Here is a 21,248-nt window from a genome sequence, read left to right as displayed (position 1 = left end):
GGGTAAAGAATACATCAAGACATCCTAGGAATTACCATACACTTACAGATGTTGGAGTGGGGGTCGTGAAGTTTTTCTTAGCGGGGAAAACTGTGGAAATGCACTAAGCGGTTCCCTCCTTTGACAGGGTAAAAGCCTACACAGGACCTGCGATGGTTTGTCAAACAACTTATCCTGCCACCTGCAAGGTTCACCAGCTGCGGTGATTGATCCACTTTTTGGACAACTTTCAAATGGAAGTTACCTTATGTTGAACGCTCACAGCTACTGTGGCATGTTGCCAGGAATACCATATCTAGTAACTGTGTCAGCCAGGGTCACTTGCTGTATGCAAGTATTGTTTCCAAAAACCAAGACAGACGGGAAGTCACCTTTATGGCCTTCAAAGAACATCTCTTCTATATACGAATTGATACTTTAAGCAGAATTAAAGCTATTCTTTTGCAAAAAACTGTGCCACTGACCTCGGCCAAAGAAACCTATGATCTGCAATTTGCAAGGACTTCTGCAGAGATACATGCCCTCTTAACTACAAATTGCCCTATACATTTCTCAGAAATGTTAAGTCGTATCTTAAACATGTCTGATACAAGCGGTATTGTACATGTATTTAAGACAGTATTTTCTGGACTGTTAGCACCTTTTGAAGCAGTCCTAGAAATATTTTCAAACTTCGTGCACTCTGTGTTTGGCAGATTGCCTCTCATTTTGGGACTCGCTGCAGGGATTCTATTTTTGCTCCTACTGCTGCGATACGGCAAGTCATTTCACAAGCGACACCCAGTTCTCCATGAAGACAACTCTACTGGCGATGAAGTGTCGTGAGCGCATCGTCCAAATTTTAGGACTACCTTGTCTAAGAGAATAAAATACCACATGGTTTCTGTCATTCAGACTAATTTGGCGAGATTGCACCTTACCTGTTCTGCGCTGCCTGCTATGCGGAGAAGAATGTGTGTTAGACACATGTCTCACACTCCCATCAGTCATGCCAACGGATGTTGATACTTTGCTTGAACTAGTAACGGCCCATGCACTGTGTTGTCCCCAGCAGCTACCAATTCTTATAATGGCATTCATTAAGATCTCACAGATGCAAAATGCTACTGCTGAGGTACGAAAAACGACAGGCGCACAGGTACCATCCGATTCGAGCATTGCTAATGCGACCAATGCTGACAGCGATGCTTCACATCTATGTGCGGTTGATCTTATTAATGAGGTTATCCAACTTTCACCTACAATGGTAGATGACATTTTTACAGACTTATAAGATTTGATGTTTTCTCCAAATACCAACACTGACTTTTGATTTGGCACACAGTGTTCTGAGAGACTCTCAATTCGACCTTCATTTTTTCAAAACAAAGTTCTAACTTTGGAACTCGTTTTTCTATGATTATTATTTTTCCAAATTTGTATTTTTTCATTTTTTATTTTTGGCTTAAAGTAATCTGCTTAAAGTAGAACTATTCCTAAGAACTAGAATTCTTTGGATAACTTCCAGAGACAACATTTGACCTTGTCCACATACAAACAGTTTTCATGTAATCTGTCATGAAATGGTTTTGGCACTTTTTTCTTCTGTATTTACGAGTCATTTTATAAAATTTATTTTCGTGATTCATTCAGATAGCATTTTCAAATGTCAACTATATGCTTAGAATGAAACATTGCTTTAAATGCGAACAGCACCAGTGCTCTTTCGTGTACACCCAGTACCAATGCATTTTTATATGTTTTGGGTGGGTTTTAAACACTTGTTGTATAGATAGTTTTTAGATAGGTGTATACATATTTAGAACTTAGTATTTAGTAGAAGTCGTACATAAGAAAGTGGAGTGGGTGTTGTATGGCATTTTAGATTCTGAATGAATTTTCCAGATTCATGCCCTTAATTCACGTTGCCCTTATATAGGCATAGAAATCAAGCCCTTATTTAGGCATAGCCCATGCTACCCAAATACAGGCATGGCTACTTCCATCCGTTCACCAAACGTCACAACTATTTCTTGGAAAACCAGACTCTTAAGCAGAAGGGACTTCCCCCTAGCCTGGATATTGATTTCTCCAAGAACTAATTTAGTATGCATGCACAACTATTCCTTAGGGGTTCATTCATGATGTTCATATTCCCGACTTTACGTCAAAGATAGCATTTTAGGGGCGCTAGAGAGCGCGCGGCAAGATGGCCGCACATATGTGAGGCTCTGCTCGACCGAGCAAACATCCGTTATTTATTTGCAGTTTCCAGCGTCATCTGCCGATGCAAATGGCACCAGAGTAAATAGTAAACTTGCGGCGAAGCTCTGTGGGATTACTGAGCAGCAGCGCCTGGCAGCGACGAGAAACGGCGACACGACTGCTCCGCTGCGTGGCCTTGCGCATGGTGGCGAGCCCGGTCCCGGATCTTGAAGGGCCTGCCGGCGGACTGGGCTTATGGTCGTGTCTGGCACCCTCAAGTATAGTGGCGAGAACGGTGACGGAAGGAGAGCGGTCGAGAGGAGAGCCGGCTGGTGTCTGCGGCGCCTCTCCTGAACCTGAGCTGGACAATAGCGCGGGACCGGCAGCTCTGCCCGGGCTGGTTGCGGTGAGTGGGGCTGGAGGCTACGGGAGGCCGGGGCTGCGGAGGTGGCGTGCGGCCTGCCTGAGCCCGGCTGCGTGAACTGTGGCTGGCGGGGGCGGGGTGCGGGCTGGAGCTGAGCTAGACTGCAGCGCGAGGTGTGAGCCGGGTTCTCCGTGACCTCGGGCTCCTCCACTGGGAAGCTGCGGGCGGCCGCGGAGAGCAGGCCAGCTTCAGAGGCAATACCAGCTGGGCAGAGCTCTCCAGGAGGCCAAATTAGCTGCGGAGTCCCGGACATAGTGAATGCCGGTGAATTCCTTTCTCGGCAATTATCTCCACAGCAGCTGGTCAGCATAGTGCGCATGTTGTATTTTGGAGTGCTTGGCGCTACGTGGTGGCTGCTAATTACCTAACTGCAGTGATCTGGTGCCAGCTGCTCGGTCCTTAGGGACGTGCTCTGTGGACCTTGATTATACTGGTGACTGGCGACATGGGCAGACCTGAGCGCAACAGCCTAAGCTGAACTTTGACTCACGCAAAACAGCAATTACCTCGTCACAGGCTGCCTCGGATACCGATCTACCAGGAGCAGTGGGGGGAGCGCCCAATTTAGAAGCCACGCTCATAGCCATGCAGAAAACTCTGCAATCCATAGAGGGCAACATGGAAGCTGTCAATCACCGACTGGACCATATGTCTGCGCAATTTGAACGACAAAATGAAAGGATGGACGAGGTGGAGCAAAGGGTGTCTGCAACTGAAGATGGTCTCACCACGGTCACGGAAAAGGTGTTCAGTATGGAGCGTGTGCTGGCAGTTATTCATGCTAAGAATGAGGAGTTGGAGGGGCGGTCTCGACGCAACAATATACGCGTTACGGGTCTGCCAGAATCCACAAATGTGGGTAAGATGGAGGACTTTATGGAGCGTCTGTTTGTAGACATATTCGGTGCAGACCAACTCTCCAAAATGTTTATTGTGGAACGTGCACACCACTCCCTTGCTAAACGACCAGTGCCAGGGGTGCCGCCGCGTCCAAAAATCGCCCGCATCTTGAACTATAGAGACAGAGATGTACTATTACGCCTAGCACGGGAAAGGGGCACCATTGACTATCAGGGCAACAAACTGGAATTTTTTCCCGATTTTACAATGGCAGTACAGGTGGGACGGAAAGAAATGAATGGTGTAAAACAACTTCTTCGCAAAGAGGATATACCGTATGCCATGTTATATCCAGCCCGGTTGAGAATAGGGGCCCCATCGGATAATAAAATATTCACTTCACGGAAGGCTGCTATGGAGTATGCCAAAACACAGAAAAAGCGCAAGCGTGCTTTCGGGATGGTACAGGAAGGAGACGATGAACTGAACGTAGACAATTGAAAGTGGATGTATATCCCTTACACGGAGCTCTGATTCTGTGTGGAGGTCACGGGCCCTCCTCGAAGGTGATGCGGATTCCCACGTCGATGCTCCTTGTTACACTTCTGGTGTTTTGAACTTCTGAAATAGTGTGCTCATGGCTCTGTTGCTGACCGATGGATGTGTCTTGGCTATTGGGAGGGAGACTTCTGGCTCTGCCGGACGATGCTGTATTTTTGAGAATTTTGGGATTGTTGATATGTGCTGTAATGGCCCTTACTCTCTCATCTTCAATATGTATGTAGAGACAGAGTGCTTCAGCTACAGTGCAGACGGGGGACGGGGAACTGCAAGCTGATACCTAATGGTGGACTTATGCTTATTGTATGGTGCCATGTATGTGCGGAATGTTTCTTGCGCCATTATTGAAAGCAATGTTTTTTTTTGTTTTTTTTCATGAGTTACACTTTATTTTCGATACTGTGTTGCTCCAAACCTCACATGTGAAACAGATTTTGAAATCACATTAGCCCTAAGCAAATGTTTTTTTTTTTTTTTTTAAATTGTTTTTATTGTGGCGAAGATAGGAAGAAGGCACAAAATATACAATTATTGACTCAGTACTCATGTAAACAATGGGAACAGAAAGTCCCAGAATCAATACACAGCCGTGTATGGCCCACATCCCAGAGGCAGGGCGGCACAGGAGTAAACATACATTAATAAGGAAAAGCGCAATCGTGCCTCAAAGAACAATAAAACAGTGTCAATGTCCTCGCCATTTTTCTTTTATGTTACATTCCTACACTACATAATAGCTAAAACTATAACAAACTACCCCATGAATGACACTTCAGCGCAGGTCCGAACAAAAAGGAGACACATGCAGGGCCAGCTAGGGCACAGTCACCCCAATGTTGTGCGGCCTATAGGGAATCTCATCTAATCCAAGCATAGCTGTTAAGGAACAGTGACGTGACTACCATGGGACGCTACACCTACTTAAACACCTCGCTCTAGATCTCCCTCCTCCCCCTCCCCAGACTCCGAGGACGCAGAGGAAAACAGCTCAGCACTAGTGGCGTCTGAGTCATCCTCCCTCATCCCTTCCATACACATAGTTCTCCAGGCGAGTAAGTCATCCTGGAGTTTCTCGTCTCTGCGAGAGCGTTGCATGTGCGTCTCCTCCGCTAGGGTCCATTCCTTGATATCCCGCAACCAAAGGGAAAATTCAGGTGCCCTCTGACCCATCCAGGTAATGGCCACCCGTCTCCTTGCCAGCACCAACAGAAGTTGCAGTAGTTTATAGGACAGACCTTTCTTTTTTGGTTTAGGCACTAACGCTAGTAGGCAGGGAAGTGGGTCTAGTTGTAACCTAATATGGGTGGTACGGGTAATAAGTACCACTGCTCTGCGCCAAAAATCCTGGACTAATGGACATTCCCACGCTAGGTGTAAGAACCCCGCCCTCGCCATCCCACACCTAGGGCAGTTGTGACGTCTATCCGACGATATACGGTGGAGGGAGACAGGTGTCATGTAAGTACGGTGGACGAAATTAAAGTGTATGAGTTTAAAGCGGGCGTTGCAGGACACTTTACGAGACAACATTCCAATCCGCTTCCTCTGGGCCGGGTCCAATCCTATCCCCAGATCCGCCTCCCATGCTGCCCAGGCCGGCGCCAATGGGGGAGTCGAGTCCCGGCGCATGGCGGAGTAAAGGAGGGAGATCAGGCGCCTACCTCTCCCACATGACAAGATGACGTCTAGAGTATGAGTGAGCTGGGGTGCCTCTGGGAAAGTGGGCCACGTCGTCCTTGCCACCTCTCTGAGACTTCCATAGTGTAGGTATTGGCCCTCCACAAGAGTAAAGGAGTCCATGGCCTTCTCAAAGGACACAAAGGAGTCATCAGGGTAGAGATCCGCCAGGGTGTCACAGCCACCCAATCGCCATTCCCTAAAGGACATATTCTCCTCCAGTGCGAGTACCGGGGCCAATATCCAAAGTGGAAGTTCCCTATGGAACGGCGCGCGTCTCAGAACCCTCTCTACAAAGCGCTGCCAAACGTTGGCCGTATGCCTCACTACATAGGGCAGAGTATCGTCGGCGCCCCGACCCTGCATCAAGGCCTCGTGCAGGTCCTTAGCAGTAGCCGCGCCGTCAAGCAATGCCAACTCCCAGTTCTCGTGGTCAGCAAACCACCGGGCGGCTGGGAGGAGCTGTGCTGCATAGTAGTACAAGTCAAACCTCGGGGCTTCGAGGCCACCCTCATCCCAGCACCTCATCACCGTGCGCAGCGCGACCCTGCTACGTCCACCCGCCCAGAGTAGGGAGGTAAGAAGCGAGTTCAGGGTACGAAACACTCGGGGCGGCAACGGACACAGCGTATTCTGCAACACATAAAGGACTCTGGGGAGCATCACCATCTTGGCGACTGCCAGCCGCCCCATGAGGGAAAGGGGAAGTGTATTCCAGAAGGCAATAGATTTACCGAGGGCCACGAGGATCTTGTCTATATTGTGCGCCAGAAGGGCGTCGTCAGAAGCCGCCACTTGAATGCCCAAGTATCGGAACGCCACTCGTTCACACCGGAGGCCAGAATATTGACGATCCACGTCTGGGACCGGGACAGTGTCCGTCAGAGGAAACACCAGAGACTTATTGATATTCATACGCAGCCCAGAGGCCGCACCAAAACGGTCCAATAGCTGCATTAAGACGGGGAGGGCCTCCACCGGGGAGGTCAAGTAAAAGAGCGCATCATCCGCGTAGAGTGAGATAACATTCGTAGTATCCCCCACCACTATGCCCCAGTCATGTAGGTCTCTTCGTGCAGAAACCGCGAGGGGCTCAATGGCAAGAGCAAATAAGAGGGGGGAGAGGGGGCAACCCTGTCGGGTGCCCCTCTCCAGTGACCATTCATCGGATCGGGCCGACCCCAGTCGCACCGAGGCTCGGGCACCTTGTAGAGTAACCGAATCCAATTGCAAAATCCGGGGCCGAACCCCATTTTCAGGAGCACGTGGAAAAGATAATCCCAGTGCACCGTATCGAAGGCCTTGGCCAGATCAACAGAGACCAGCACGCAGGGACCCTCTCGTCCTCGCACCTCATGCAGTATGTGGTTCAGGCGACGTAAATTTATCGCCGTATTGCGACCAGGTATGAAGCCGCACTGGTCGGGATGAACGAGGTGGGACATGTGCGGGGTGAGGCGAGTGGCCAGCATTTTAGTAAGGATCAACGTGATAGGCCGATAAGCTGCGGGGTCTGTTTTATCACCCCCAGGCTTTTAGATCATACACACCTCACCCTGATTCATGGAAGGCGGGAGGGTGCCAGTTCGCAGAGCCTCGTTATAGACTTGTAAGAGTGGGGGGCCAGGATATCTCCAAAGGCCTGGTAAAACTCGGCCGGGTATCGATCCCCACCAGGTGTCCTGGCTCGGGGGAGGACGGCAATCGCCGCAGTAATCTCACCCAGCGTTAGCTTGACATCGAGTTCCTTCGCCACAGCTTCCGGCAGGGTTCGCAGGTGGAGGCCTTCCAGATACGAGTGGTAGGCGTCCGCTGTTATGGACGGGTCAGTGGCATATACAGTTTGCAGATGACTTCGAAGGACTGTAAGAACATCCGCCTCTGAGTGGACCATAGCGCCACCGGGGTTCCGAAGGGCCACGATCCGTTCGGGCGTAAACTCCCGACGAAGAATCCAGGCCAATAATCGACCCGACTTGTCCCCCTCACGGTGTAGACGTTGCCTATATTGGCCTAGCGTAAATTTGTCAAGACGCGTTAACACGTCGTGGATGGATACCAGGGCAAGACCCTCCGCCTGTTGGTCCAACGCGTTCGGATCGGGCTGGGATTGGGCGCGCATGAGTGCATCCTCCGCAGTCTGTAGGTCAGAGAGCAACTGTTTCCTGACCCCGTATGATAAGCCCATACACGCTCCGCGTACGACTGCTTTAAGAGCCTCCCATCGAGTGGAGTAGGACAGGGCATCCCCCACCCAATTGAGTTGCAAGTAGTCAGAAAGCGACGTTGCGACATGATCTCTGGCCACCGGATCCTGGAGCAGGTCAGACGGCAGGCGCCACGTGCGTGGGCGCGATGCTCGATTAGACCACTGTGCTACACACGTGACCGGGGCATGATCCGACAGATATCGGGCCTGGTGTGTGACCGTCAATGTAAGTGAGGAAGGAAGATTAGCTGCGAGGACCCGGTCTAGTCGACTATGTGTACCGTGTGTCAGAGTATAGCATGTGTAAAGCTTCTGTGTGGGGTGGCAAGTACGCCACACGTCCATTGCCCCAAGATTATGCATTACGTCTTGTAAGCGCGCCGTCATGCGGGGCTTAGTGCCCTCTCTGGACGGGTGACGGTCCAGCTCATGGTGCAGTACGCAATTAAAGTCTCCAAACCAAAGGAGAGGCGCGTCCAAATTCGGAGCCACAACATCCTGCACTTGGGAAAAAAATGCCGGATCATCAATATTCGGGGCGTACGTATTCAGAAGTAGGAGGTCCTTATCATCTAATCTGATTCTCGCCAATATGTATCTGCCTTCGACATCCGCGTCAATATATTGGACAGAACAGGGTATACCCGGGGCCACCCAAATAAGAACCCCCCCTAGCATATGTAGAATAAGAAGAATGGAAAACCTGGCCTCTCCACTTTCTAGCTAGGCGTTGTGCGCCTTCCTCATCCAGGTGTGTCTCCTGTAAACAAGCAATCGAAACCCCATGGCGTTTAAGGAAGGTAAGGACCCTGTGTCTCTTGGTGCACGTGCCCAAGCCACGCACATTCCATGTTAAAAACTTAAATCCCATGGCCAATGCGTACGCCCAAACGGGCTACAGTATAGGCGCAATCCGGGCCGCTTCCAAGTGGCCCGCACCACATTCAAATCTAGGGATGCAGCTCTGACGTCAAGCTTCCCACAAATCGGAACCAATACGCACATAAAGTCAGTGTCATCCATATCACAATCCCGACCCCACCCCCCAACAACCCCAAAACATGAAACTTTTGCAAGAACACCCTCTCCCCCACCACCCACGAGCATCAGGATAGCAACAACTAAAAACGCCACCCCGCCCTTCCCCCGCCAGTGCCAGGACGTGCACAGCCACCCCATATCACACACTCCACACACACTCACACAAGCAATACAACCCCACCCACCCAACAACCCAGCTTCCCGAAAGACCAAGGTATCCAAGAAAGGCACCCGGGCATATCTCCCCAGTCGCAACAATAAGGTAAACACGACAATAGGCAATTCCACTTCAGACCTCCCATAGCTCACATGACCCAAATGCAATCTCAAGGTACCGACCAGAGTTCGGAAGGTCCCGGTGACAATGTTGAAATGCTACAGGCAAAAGAATCGCAGGTGAGAGGAGGCCCGCTTATCCGAGAGTGGGCACATAGAGGCGTCATAACAGTTTAAACAAGGATCATTCCGACTCCTGTGCCGGTACGGCCGTCTCTGGGACCACCGGGGCCGTAGAAGCTGTGTCCAGCAGTATGTCCTGTAAGGTGTCCGGTACCAGGATGTCGTCAGGAGCAGCCGCCCCCGCCGAGCTCGAGCCAGCCCCCGTCAGCGAGTCATTCATAAGGATGGCCCCATCCGGTCCCACCGTGGGTCGAGCCTCAGGAGAACTCCGGGACCTGGAGCGACGATTTCTCCTGCCACGACGCCGTCTCTGCGGCCTGGTACCCCAAGTGTCACGTGAGCCCCCTCGTTCTCCCGGGGGTAAGTCATCCCCCCTGATCTCCAGCCATTCCCAGACCTCCGCAGGCGTTTCAAAGAAATGTGCCCGGCCCTGGGCAAGCACTTTGAGCTTGGCAGGATACAGGAGCATGTACTGAAGCTGCATGGCACTGAGTTTTTGTTTAACCCCTAAATAGGATTTCCTCTGCTCCTGCACTTGTTGGGTATAATCAGGGTATATGGAGATGCGAGAGTTCTCTATCATGTGGGGCCCCGTCTCCCTCGCCGCCTTGAGGATACAATCACGGTCCTTGTAGTTCAGAATTTTCGCAATGAGGGCTCTAGGAGCCTCTCCCGGTCGCGGAGGGGGCACCAGGGCTCTGTGCGCCCGTTCCACGATGAAGACGTTGGACAATCCAGTCGGACACAGGTGCTCACGGATCCAAGTCTCTAGGTAGCGTTCAGGGTTCCCCGCCTCCAGTCGTTCCGGTACCCCCAGGACTCGTATGTTGCTCCGACGCGCCCGTCCCTCCGCATCCTCGGCGCGTCTTTCCAGTGCCCGGGTGGTAGAGGAGAGCTGGGCAAGCGACTTTTGTAGGGAAGCGACCTCCCCCTGCAGCTGAGTAATATTGCCTTCCGCATCCGAGACCTTGTCCGCGACGTTGCGAAGGTCCGTCCTCAGAAGGTTTACATCTATTGAGACTGTCTCAATCTGGTGTTCCAGGGCCGCATGGGAACCCTGAATAGCCTTTAGGAGTTCATCTCTGGTCGGCTCCGGCGGGTCCTCACCTCCGTCCCCCGGGCCCGTCTGCCGCGTGATCCTCTGCGGTTGATGGCGAGGGGTGGTGTATTGGACGATTGTGTTAGGTTGGGAGGTCTTCGGACCTCGACCCGTGCGGCCCGTCATGGCGAGCAGCTCAAGTCTGTGTGGGCCCAAGTGCGCACCCCCAGTACAGCCGATCGAAGAGGGCCCCCCCAGAACCGATCCCAGCAGGAATGGCAGACGCCCCCCCGCGCCACACAGACGGCGCAGCAGCAGTAGTTCAAGGGGGCCGGGAGGCCAAACAGCGCAGGGGCCACACTCGTCCACCACTCGTCAACAGGGGTCAGGATATGGGACCCCACCTAGGGAGCAATGAGCAAGTCCAGTGGGGACGCGGGCTCCAGCACCACCTCCCCCCACAGTACTCACTGCTGGCAGTCCATCAGAAAATCCCCCAGGCTCCGTAGATCTGGGCCGAGAGGGACAGGGCCACTCGTCGCCTCCAATCGCCGCAGTCCTCTCAGAGGCAGTCCAGCATAGGCCCCAAGATGGCGGGCGTGTGGGGGAGGGTGGGCCGCGTCCGACAGTGGGCCCAGCGGCGTCGCCTCAGAGTCCCCCTCGGAGGCAGTAGGGCAGGAAGGAGCCAAAGGGGCAGACAGGCTGGTGTCCGGCCGGGGGAGGGAGGCAGGCCCCCAGTCCGTGCGAGGATCAGTGTAGGCGTCGGGTCCAGCTAAGGACGCAGCAGCTCAGAGGCTCCCGTGGTCACCAGGCGCGGCAATGCATGGTCTCCCCCACCAGGAGCAGCCGCCACGGGGGGTACGGGATGCAGCCCCCGGTAACGATAGAAGCAGGGGGGGAGGGGGGCCCAAGAGCTCCGACTTAGGAGTAGTGCGCAAAATGGACGGCGCCTCCGTCCGGACCTCCTCCGCACCACACAGCAGCAGGGTCGTAGAGCAGCCGCTCCCCAGTCTCCCACTCACCGCCCGGTAGTCGCGGCCAGATCTCCGATGGGCACCAGGGGGCTCGACCAGGTCGGGAGCCCAGGATGGCGCACGCGTAATCCTCGTGTAGGCCCAGTCCCCGGTGTAGCGTGATTCAGCCCGCCGTCTCCGCTCTCAGGGAGCACCCATGTCGGCGTTTGCAGCAGCACGCAGGTCGAGGGTCCGTTTTTCCAGGCTCATGAGACCCAGCGGGGTCCCAGCTCTCAACGACAAGCTTGTGCAGCGACCAGGGGAGCCCAGGTAGGATCAATTATAGGATGATGCTGGTCTTCGGGACGGAGCTGGAGGAGCTCACGTCCTGTCGGCCATGCTGCTTGGCCACGCCCCCATTGAAAGCAATGTTATCTGTTTGCGCAACGGTTTACCTTGCAATTCTCTCAACTGTTATGACATGTGTGTAAGGTTCAGATGAGGGGTTGCTTACTACACTGAAGAAGTGACTCTGCTAGTGTGACGATGCTTTGTGGGGTGGGTCTACTGTCTAGCTTTTCAAACAGTGTTGAGATATTGACAGCGTGTACATATTCGTATTTGTGCTATTGCCTTTGCGCTACCGACTGTGGTTTTATCTTTTTCTGTCAAATATGCTGGAGGGTGCTATTGCCGGTGGATGGCAGCGGAACTACATACTCTTAGCTTGGTCACGTCCCGTGTCGTTGTATGCGGGAGTTAAGCGCCTCTACGCCCCCACATATGGGAGTACCCCAAAGCACAATTACGGGGGCAAGGGGGAGGGGGAATTTGGGTGTTCGGGAGAGCTTTGGCTGGTTGGGGTGGCTGAAGTGGGAGGGGGGTTGAAGGGTGACTATGGGACTGTTCTAAGTTGTTGTGAGTCAGGGAAGGGAGTGGGTAGGGAGGGGCAAGGGTGTAGGGGTGATCTTTGGCAGGTTGGGGATGCTGAAGTGGGTGGGAGGAAGGGGAGGTTGGACTGCGGGCTCAAGGTGTGTTGGATGGTATACATGGGGTTGCACAGGGGATTAACTGGCTACTCTAGGGGACTGATTACCTTATGGAGCGGGATGATATGGAACTGGACTGTTGGCAGTGAGAGGGGAGAGGATTTGCTGACTATTTGGCGGAACACACGTACTTATGATCAGTATGGATAAGGGAGACAAAATTTCTTGGTTATCCTGGAATGTGCGCGGACTTAATAGGCCATAGAAAACCAGACAGGTGATAGCTTATCTGAATAGACATAATGTGCATGTGGTATTCCTCCAGGAGACACATCTTAGAGGGCAGGCAGCGGAGACGGTAGCACGACAGTGGCAGGGCACAAAATTGGCAATTTCATATTCCTCTTATGCCAGGGGTGTTATGATACTAATTAAAAAAAATGTTCCTTTTGTGAGCCTTCACGAGGAGATAGATAAGGAAGGTCGCTAGATTATTATACATGGTAAATTGTGTGGTACATTTATAACTATGTGTATGGACCAAATATTGATGACCCTGACTTCTTTGTCACTCTATGGAACAAGGTGTATGCACTGCCTCTCTCTGCGATTGTCTGCGGGGGGGGGACTTGAATGTGACGTTAGACCGTGATTTAGACAGGAAGGAAGATGGGCATGTACAGACGAAGAGAGCGTGTGGTGCGGTGCGGGATGGTATGCTTGAATTGGGCCTAGTGGATATGTGGCGGCTGGGGCATCCGGGTGCGAAAGAGGGAACTTGTTATACATCTGCACACCATACCTGGTCTCGTCTAGACTATTGGTTGGTGACAAAGGATGTTAGTGGGTGGGTGCGGAGGACGGAGCATTTACCACATACGCTGTCTGATCATGCTCCTGTATTGATGGAGGACTGGATGCCGTCGCACACTCGTGCGCCATTTTCATGGAGACTTCCACCTGGGGCACTGACTGATCAGGTGATGCGTGAGGGTCTCAGAGAGATGATTGAGGATTTTTTTTATAGAAATGTGGGCTCGGTGGATGATGCATGTGTTGTATGGGAGGCTTTTAAGGTGACGGTGGGTGCGGCGTGTATTGGGTTGCAGGCTGGGGTGCTTAAGTCTCTTAGGGACTCCATGAACAGACTTGAGCGTGAACTGTTGGGACTGGAACGACAGTGTGAGGCACGACCGAGCGGTGACTTGTTGGCATCCATACGGTCTAAAGTTACGGAATGTAATGATCTCTCGGAGCAGGAGGTTAAATATTTATCCAAGCGTGCTACGGCGCGGCATTATGGGGAAGGGGGTCGACCAGGGCATGCATTGGCGGGTAGAATTAAGGAGCCATGGGCCAAGTATTGTGGAGTGCAAGAAATCAAAGATGGTGACAAGACGGGGACAGATGGGGAAGGCATACTCGACTGTTTTGTGCAATATTACGCACATGTGTATGACCATAAGGAAACGGCAGGAGAAGATGAACTAGCGCAATACTTGGAGGACATAGCACTAGTCTGGCTATCGAAGGGGCAGCAAGATTTTTTAATGCATCATATAACGGAAGGGGAGCTACGGGATGCGATAGCGGCGTTGCCGAATGGTAAGGCGGCAGGTACTGACGGGCTTCCGCCAGAATTTTATAAAGAATATGTAGATCTGATATTGCCTCACTTGGCAGCAGTGCTTGAGGAGGCTCTGGAACAAGGTCAACTCCCGGCGACAATGAGGGAAGCCCTTCTAGTAGCACTTCCGAAGCCTGGTAAACAACATGACAGGTGTGAGTCTTATCGCCCATTGTCCCTGATGAATACGGATGTGAAGATACTTGCCAAAGTTTTGGCTACACGCCTGCGACTGATCTTGCCCATTATGGTACTGCCGGATCAATCTGGCTTTGTGCCTCAACGCTCGATGTCGCATAATCTGAGAGCATTGTTCGCTATTCTTTATTTGCTAAAGCGTGATCTAGCAGCGGTGGCGGTCCTTCTGGACGCCGCCAATGCGTTTGACTCTGTGGCTTGGAAATATATGCTGGCGGTGTTACATCGAATGGGGCTGCCTTATATCTTCACATCATGGATTACGTTATTAAATACTAATCCAACTGCTCGAGTGAGGGTGAATGGTCGAGTGTCGGTGCCCTTTGCTATACGGAGAGGCACGAGGCAGGGATGTCCACTCCCACCCTTATTGTTTGCTATAGTTATGGAACACCTAGCCTGTATTTTACGTCAGAGGCATGCTGCTTCGGATTTACGTTTTAATCTCCGATCGTTGGCTGTATCCATGTATGCCGACGATATGGTGTTGTATATCCGAGAACCTGATAAATATCTTGAGGGGGAGCTCAGGGAATATGTCAGATTTGAACGCTTCTCTGGTCTAACCATTAATTGGGATAAGTCTATACTGATGCCCTTAACAGACATTACGGTACCGTTTCCCTTAGAATTCCCATTGGAATGGGCCACGGAACCTGTCAGATATCTGGGGATATGGATACACAGAGACTCCCAGGAAGTGATGCGAGCTAATTACGGAGTGGCGCTTTCGAAATTGGACGATCAGGTGGCGCGCTGGATCCGTATGCCCCTTTCCTTTGCTGATCGGGTTGCTTTCATCAAAATGGTGGTGCTTCCTACATTTTTGTATTATTTTGTCAACAATCGTCTTGCCTTGACGTCTACTTTTTTTGCAACGCTTAAGTCCCAGCTGATCACATTGGCTTGGGGGGGCAAGAATCCGCGAGTGCAGTGGGATACTCTGACCAAACCCTAGGAGATGGGCGGATTCGCTGTACCGGATATGAGATTGTACTATCTATGTGCCCAAGCACATTTTGCCTCGTATTGGATGTCGGCGCTGCCATACACCCCTCATGTAGCAATAGAAGCTGAGGCAATATACCCGTTGCCGTTAAAGGCTATGGTAGTGAATCCGCACTCAGTGCATGAGAAAGGTGAGGTTGACACGGTGCAGTGCACTGCGAAAGCATGGAGAGAATTAGGAAGGCGCTCTGATAGATTGCCACTGTATGCCCCGGCCATGCCGTTATTGCAGCATGTAGGCATCTCGGTGTTGAGTGAGGTTGGTGCACTACAGCTATTACAGGGCGCTGGGATACGAACAATTTGGGGATGTTTTTCCTGAAGGACAATTTCTTGCGTTGCAGAGTTTACTGGATAGCACTAATAATAACGCTATGGCTACATTCACATATGTCAGACTCCGGGCAGTGGTGCGTGATCTCTATCCGTCGTTTCCAACAGAACCACCTGCGCTGCATGCGCTGCAACTGATGTACACCGCAGATACCCGTGTGAAGATGATATCTAAGCTCTATCGAGCATCACAAGAGGAGGAGGGGGGTATAACTGTGTGTGCGAAAGCTAGATGGGATGTCTGTTTACAGGAACCACTGACGGATGAGGAATGGTCTGGAAGGAAGCCGGGCCGAAGATGGCTGCAATGCCAGAAACCGGTCCCCGGAAGCTTGTTTCCTTTCCAGTAAAGAATTGGCTTGGTAGTTTGGTCTGCCCTGTTCCCATGATGCACTGGGCCAGGGCCAGACTAATTTGCATATAGCCAGGTTCTGAACTGGGACGGTGCAGTGAGCTAAAAAACAGTGATGGATCAAGCCCTGATCTTTTGATGGGGTAGGAGTGTTCTGCTTAATTCAGATACTCTGTCCATCACCACCCCCCTTTTTGAATCGTTTTAGCCACCACAAGTGTGGAAGGGTATGCTCAGATGTGAGTCCCTTACTCACTGCACCATCAGGATTCAAGCAAGCCCGGCCGAAGACGGCTGCAATGCCAGAAACCGGTCCCCAGAAGCTTGTTTCCTTTTCAGTAAAGAATTGGCTTGGTAGTTTGGTCTGCCCTGTTCCCATGATGCACTGGGCCAGGGCCAGACTAATTTGCATATAGCCAGGTTCTGAACTGGGATGGTGCAGTGAGCTAAAAAACGGTGATGGATCAAGCCCTGATCTTTTGACGGGGTAGGAGTGTTCTGCTTAATTCAGATACTCTGTCCATCACCACCCCCTTTTTTGAAATGTGTTCATAATTAGAACATGAATATTGTCTCCCCTGCTTGTGCACTGTGTTATTCTTCCCGCTAGTGTATACACACTGTTTAGAATAATGTATCCTAGTCCAGTAAACTACTCTCGGAGAGGAGAACATTGGAAGCCAAGGGCTATAGGGCACTTTATAACCGTCGATCAACTGTCAATTTGTTACTCTTTTGAGACGCATGGTGTCACTTTCACCTTTTCAGAAGGCCCTCTACCTGGGCACGACATGCTGCATTAAATAACAAGCATTGACATTGCCAATATGTCTCGCTTTTGGGACCTTTAAGTATTTAGTTATGCAGCACAATATCCTTTATGCAACAACATCAATATCAATGTTGCATGGCTAAACACTTATAAGCAAAAAACACCACTGGGTACGGGCTCCCAAGCAGCAAGGCCAAGCCACAGCCTAAAGTAATATAATCACAAACATGCCAATGCTGCCATTCATATTTAACCATCAATTTGAACAACTCACTTTTGACTAGAACATAAAGTGAGTGGGTCTGATTTCCTTGAATAAATCTGAGTTTTTTATTTTCTTTTTTACTTCATATGATTATTTGTTCATCTTTTTATGAAAAACATTTGTCAAGTTCAAATACAATACGTAACATACAAAAAAAAATTGAAATCTTTTCAATATACTAAAACACTCCCTTTTCTTCTCTCATTCATCCAACCACTCATATGTGAATCACTTGCATACACTCTCATACACTCAGCAAAACCAACACACTATTTACAATACATCAGAGAAAAATCATGCACTGTATTTACAATGCTGCCATAGATATGTACTTAATATATATTTTAGTTTGTTTGTACAGAATCTTATGTCTTGAACAGTATTCTTATGGCATAATAAACATCCGGTCTACGCGTTTCGAACTCTTTTTAATCTCGAGTTCTCATCAGGACCAAACTGTGGGATAAAGAAGGGGGAGACCTTCGTTAGGGATAGGTTCTCTGACATATTAGAAACCACTATGTAGCTCAACAGCCACTGTTTAAGATCTTACCTCATTTTTGTATCACCATTAATTGTAACATCAATATGACGACGCTGGACAACCTGAATGACATTAAAGGACATCGCTTAGTTCAACCCTACACCATACACAACAGACCAATGCAATCAACCTGACTTAGTTGGTATCACTCACCACTGTCACTTGGTTTCAGTGTAGCACCTTGTAAGTAAATAATATGTGTGTAAGTTTGATGGGCATTCATTAGGGCTCTGTTTTCTGTTCTGGGTCTAAATATGTTTTCTTACCTATTTGAATTCTTTTTGGCTTCCGGATTCTTTTAATTTAGGGGATGTCTTAGTGGAGTCCCTGTGGAGGCAACCGAAATTAATGCATATTTTAATGTGGTTACCCAGAGTTTTAAGGGATACCTATGCTGATCGGCGTGTGTTTACCTTGTTCGAAGGACGCCATAGCGGGGAACCGACTTTGAAACCTGAAATGACAAAATATTACATGTTTGTCAGGTCAGCGGTGCAACGTATGGCACGTCTGTTTGTCCGTTCAATGATTCAATACCGAGCTTCGTTATGGGTAATTACCTTAATCTTATGGTTTTGTTGTCAGACGCCGGCTCCTAGGGATCTGTGGGTGCGCTATCCGTCGTACTATCGTGTGCGCATGCGTCCTCTCAGTATATGCTAATTCCGGGAAGCGCTGGCTATGGGAGCCGTCCTATTCTGCTGTGGAACAGCAGCGCCATATTTGAAAGTGTTGGCGCTCATGTTCTACGTTGGCCCTGGTTTTTTCTGAGTAGATTCTGGGTATCTGATCAGGTTTTTCTTTGCTGAGTCGTGCAGTGTTATGACATGGAATGTCTAACGGTATAAGCGGGCTCGATGTCAAAATGTTGTGTCTTTATTTTAATTTTTCTTCATAAGTACAATTATGATAATTTGTACATTTCCGAAATTTCATTCAATCCTTCCATTGCGGAATTGAATCTCACTATCATCATTGCTTCATAGCGTGATAATTTTGCATCCAAATCATCAAAAATTTGCCTGAATCATCTACATTGAATGAATGAATTATGTATTTCAAATATTTTAAGGATCTTTTTTAGGAGTAAAAAAAGCACCCACTCACCAGCATAGTTGGAAGACGAGGGTCATCTTCTACAGCACATTTGACAATATCCAAACCTGGGAGAAATTCCTCTAACCCTGATTCAGAGGTCAGGTCACAAATGATGGGCGCACATACAGAGATGGCATCTCGGAATAAAAATGTTTTGTCAGCATTTTCTCCAGCATAAATGAACGCCAGTTCCAAAAATGTATAAAGTTGTGTTTGATCTGCAGAAAGTACAAAGATGTAACAGAGATGTAAAATGGACAACATAATAAACAACTAATATCATAGTTATGTTCTCTCCATGTGCATGTTTCATATATTTCAACTCTAAACCGGTGTTTTCAGAGTGGAAAGCCTAGGAGTAGGAAGTGTAGCAGCTGTGTGCCAGCTAATCTGTAGTAATGGACAGTAACACTTTTCATGGCATCACCAAACTAGGGGAAACATCCTTTAGAACACAACTGTTACAACGCACTACCATTACGACGCAACCATTACAACGCAAGTCATTACAACACATTGCACTGGGGGGCGCTCTAGGACAGGGAATAGTTTTAATTTACTATCCAACACCTTCCCTACCATCCACGGGGACTGGAGTTGGAATAGTAAATTAAACTATTCACTTTCCAGCACCCCCCAACGCAACTTGCGTTGTAAAACCTGCGTCGTAAAGGCATGCGTTGTAATAGCATGCGTTGTAACGACATACATCCCCAAACTAGGGATCCAACACAGTGCTTTAAATGGGCCGGTACTGCCCGATACGGAGTATCAGCACTTTTATTTTGAGAGGGAGAGTATTGGCACTTTTCAAGAGCGACGTAATACTTTTAATTGGAGAGTACCAGCACTTCTCTGAAACAAGCAGGTTCTCTACTACAGAGTACCTGCACTTCTATTTTTCCATTTAAAGCACTGATCCCATAGGGTGCAAGGCTGGGGCGTCTGTCTCAAGAGTGAGTGGGCTGGATGGAGCAATGTGTAATTGGCTGGTTTGGCTGGTTTGGTGATTTATAAGCTGTGGCGGGTTTAGTCATTTCTGCTTCTGTGTCAAGTCAAGTCAGTTCATCTTTTGTTCCCTACTGCTACAAGACTTGCCTTTCATACAACAGGAAAAACCATCCCCATTAGTGAAAGATAAAAGACAACCTAAGCCACAACCTGGTCACACAACACACTTCCAAAGGCTACCCACAACAGGGAGTTGGTTTCTCCTGTTGTATGAAATGCAAGGTTTGCAGCAGAAGCTCGAATTGCTCCAGACTCATGATCCCGAACACTTCTAGGGAATTCGCAATTAGAAAAGTCCTAACCTGTAACATGGAGTACTGTGGATATTGTTTAATGTGTCCTTGTGGCAGAATGTACATTGGGAGCACCATTCACAAGGCTAAACAAGCATTGGCATAGCCAATAGGTCTCGTCTGTGGGACCTTATAAGTGTTTAGCCATGCAACAGTTGATGTTCTTTCACCAAGGATATTGTGCTGCATAAATAAATACTTACAAGGTCCCAAAAGCGAGACCCATTGGCTATGCCAATGCTTGCTTCAACTTCGAGCTTTGCTTCCCCCTTTCAGGTTGAAAGAACGAGATGTGAATCTTGCAAGGAGCATTGCGTCCTGCAACTGTTCTCATTGTTAAATATGCGAAAAATGTACTTCAGCAAGGAAATATTTCAAGGAAGGTAAACAGATAACTTGTTCTGAGCAACATCACGCCTGTAAAAGAACTCGCACAATCTATGCAGATGTAGCAAAGTTTGATATCTGAAGCCCACATCAGGGATGTCCTGTGCGTAGTAGGTGAGATATAATTTGTGTCCAGTTGATAGAGATGCTGTAATGTCAGTAGTCCAGCTAAATCATAACCAGTGTGTGGTGTTTTTATCTAGGAACCTGAATCGATATTTCTATTTTATGCCCTTGTCCGGTTATAATCAATGATATCCATACAACGGCATAGTAATCATATCCATATTCAGTCATAGCACATGCTGTCACATTAAGCAAGGCTACTTCCCCGGCCCCCTAGAAAGCACAACGAGTTCTCTAAACAAAACGAAACCTCCAGCAACCTGGGAAATCCCCCTTGCTTTTGTTTTGATTTCGTCCTAGAACTCCTGTAAAGCACTGTAAGAACGGCCAGTTCTTAGTGACATCTTTATTGACGTCTTATGTCCAACCTTACGTCAAACCCGGCACCTTTCAGGTATAAATATACCAACGTTGCCTTAAGCAAAGACACGGTGGTGGTTTTGGAGCAGAGCAGCTATCTACTTGCCCGAGAGCCCAGCTGATGCGAGAGCCCACGGACGCTGCCCCTCCTCTTTGACGCACTGAGAGAGACGCTGTCTTTTCTCCTGCCGAGAAATCCAGCTCCGGTGTTTCCAGATACCTTCGCTGGTTACTGGGAAATCGAGTCCTGAGAGAAAGATACAAGACCTCCTGCTTTCTATTACCCAGGTTCGGAGCTGACTAAACCCTTACAGGGAATTCTTGAGTCAGATTCTTGGCAAAACAAACTTAACTTAAACTGCTACTTACTTACTCCTTCCCACGTATTAGGCTTAGGTCAGGTACACCGGGGTAGGCGTATTTAGAAGCACCAGTTGAGTACGATTAGTCAATGTATATATGTATGTATATATTTTATCTATTTTAAAGTATCATATGGCTAAGAAACCATATCAATGCTTTTACAGTATTATTTTATAATCCTCCTTTTACTGTACG

General features: G+C 49.3%; 1 protein-coding gene across 1 annotated transcript in view; it reads right to left on the bottom strand.

Annotated features, from left to right (window-relative positions):
- The window catches only part of LOC144771452 (uncharacterized), a 129,941-nt gene that overhangs the window by 43,303 nt on the left and 65,390 nt on the right, over positions 1–21,248 (bottom strand). The window contains exon 2 of the mRNA XM_078655888.1: positions 18,523–18,731. Coding sequence (XP_078512014.1) covers positions 18,523–18,731 — 209 coding nt within the window. The remainder of the gene's footprint in view (positions 1–18,522; positions 18,732–21,248) is intronic.

Source organism: Lissotriton helveticus, chromosome 8 (genome assembly GCF_964261635.1).
Source record: "Lissotriton helveticus chromosome 8, aLisHel1.1, whole genome shotgun sequence".
Lineage (NCBI taxonomy): Eukaryota > Metazoa > Chordata > Amphibia > Caudata > Salamandridae > Lissotriton > Lissotriton helveticus.
The sequence above is the reverse complement of the archived record's forward strand: the minus strand, read 5'-3'. Positions and strand labels throughout refer to the sequence as shown.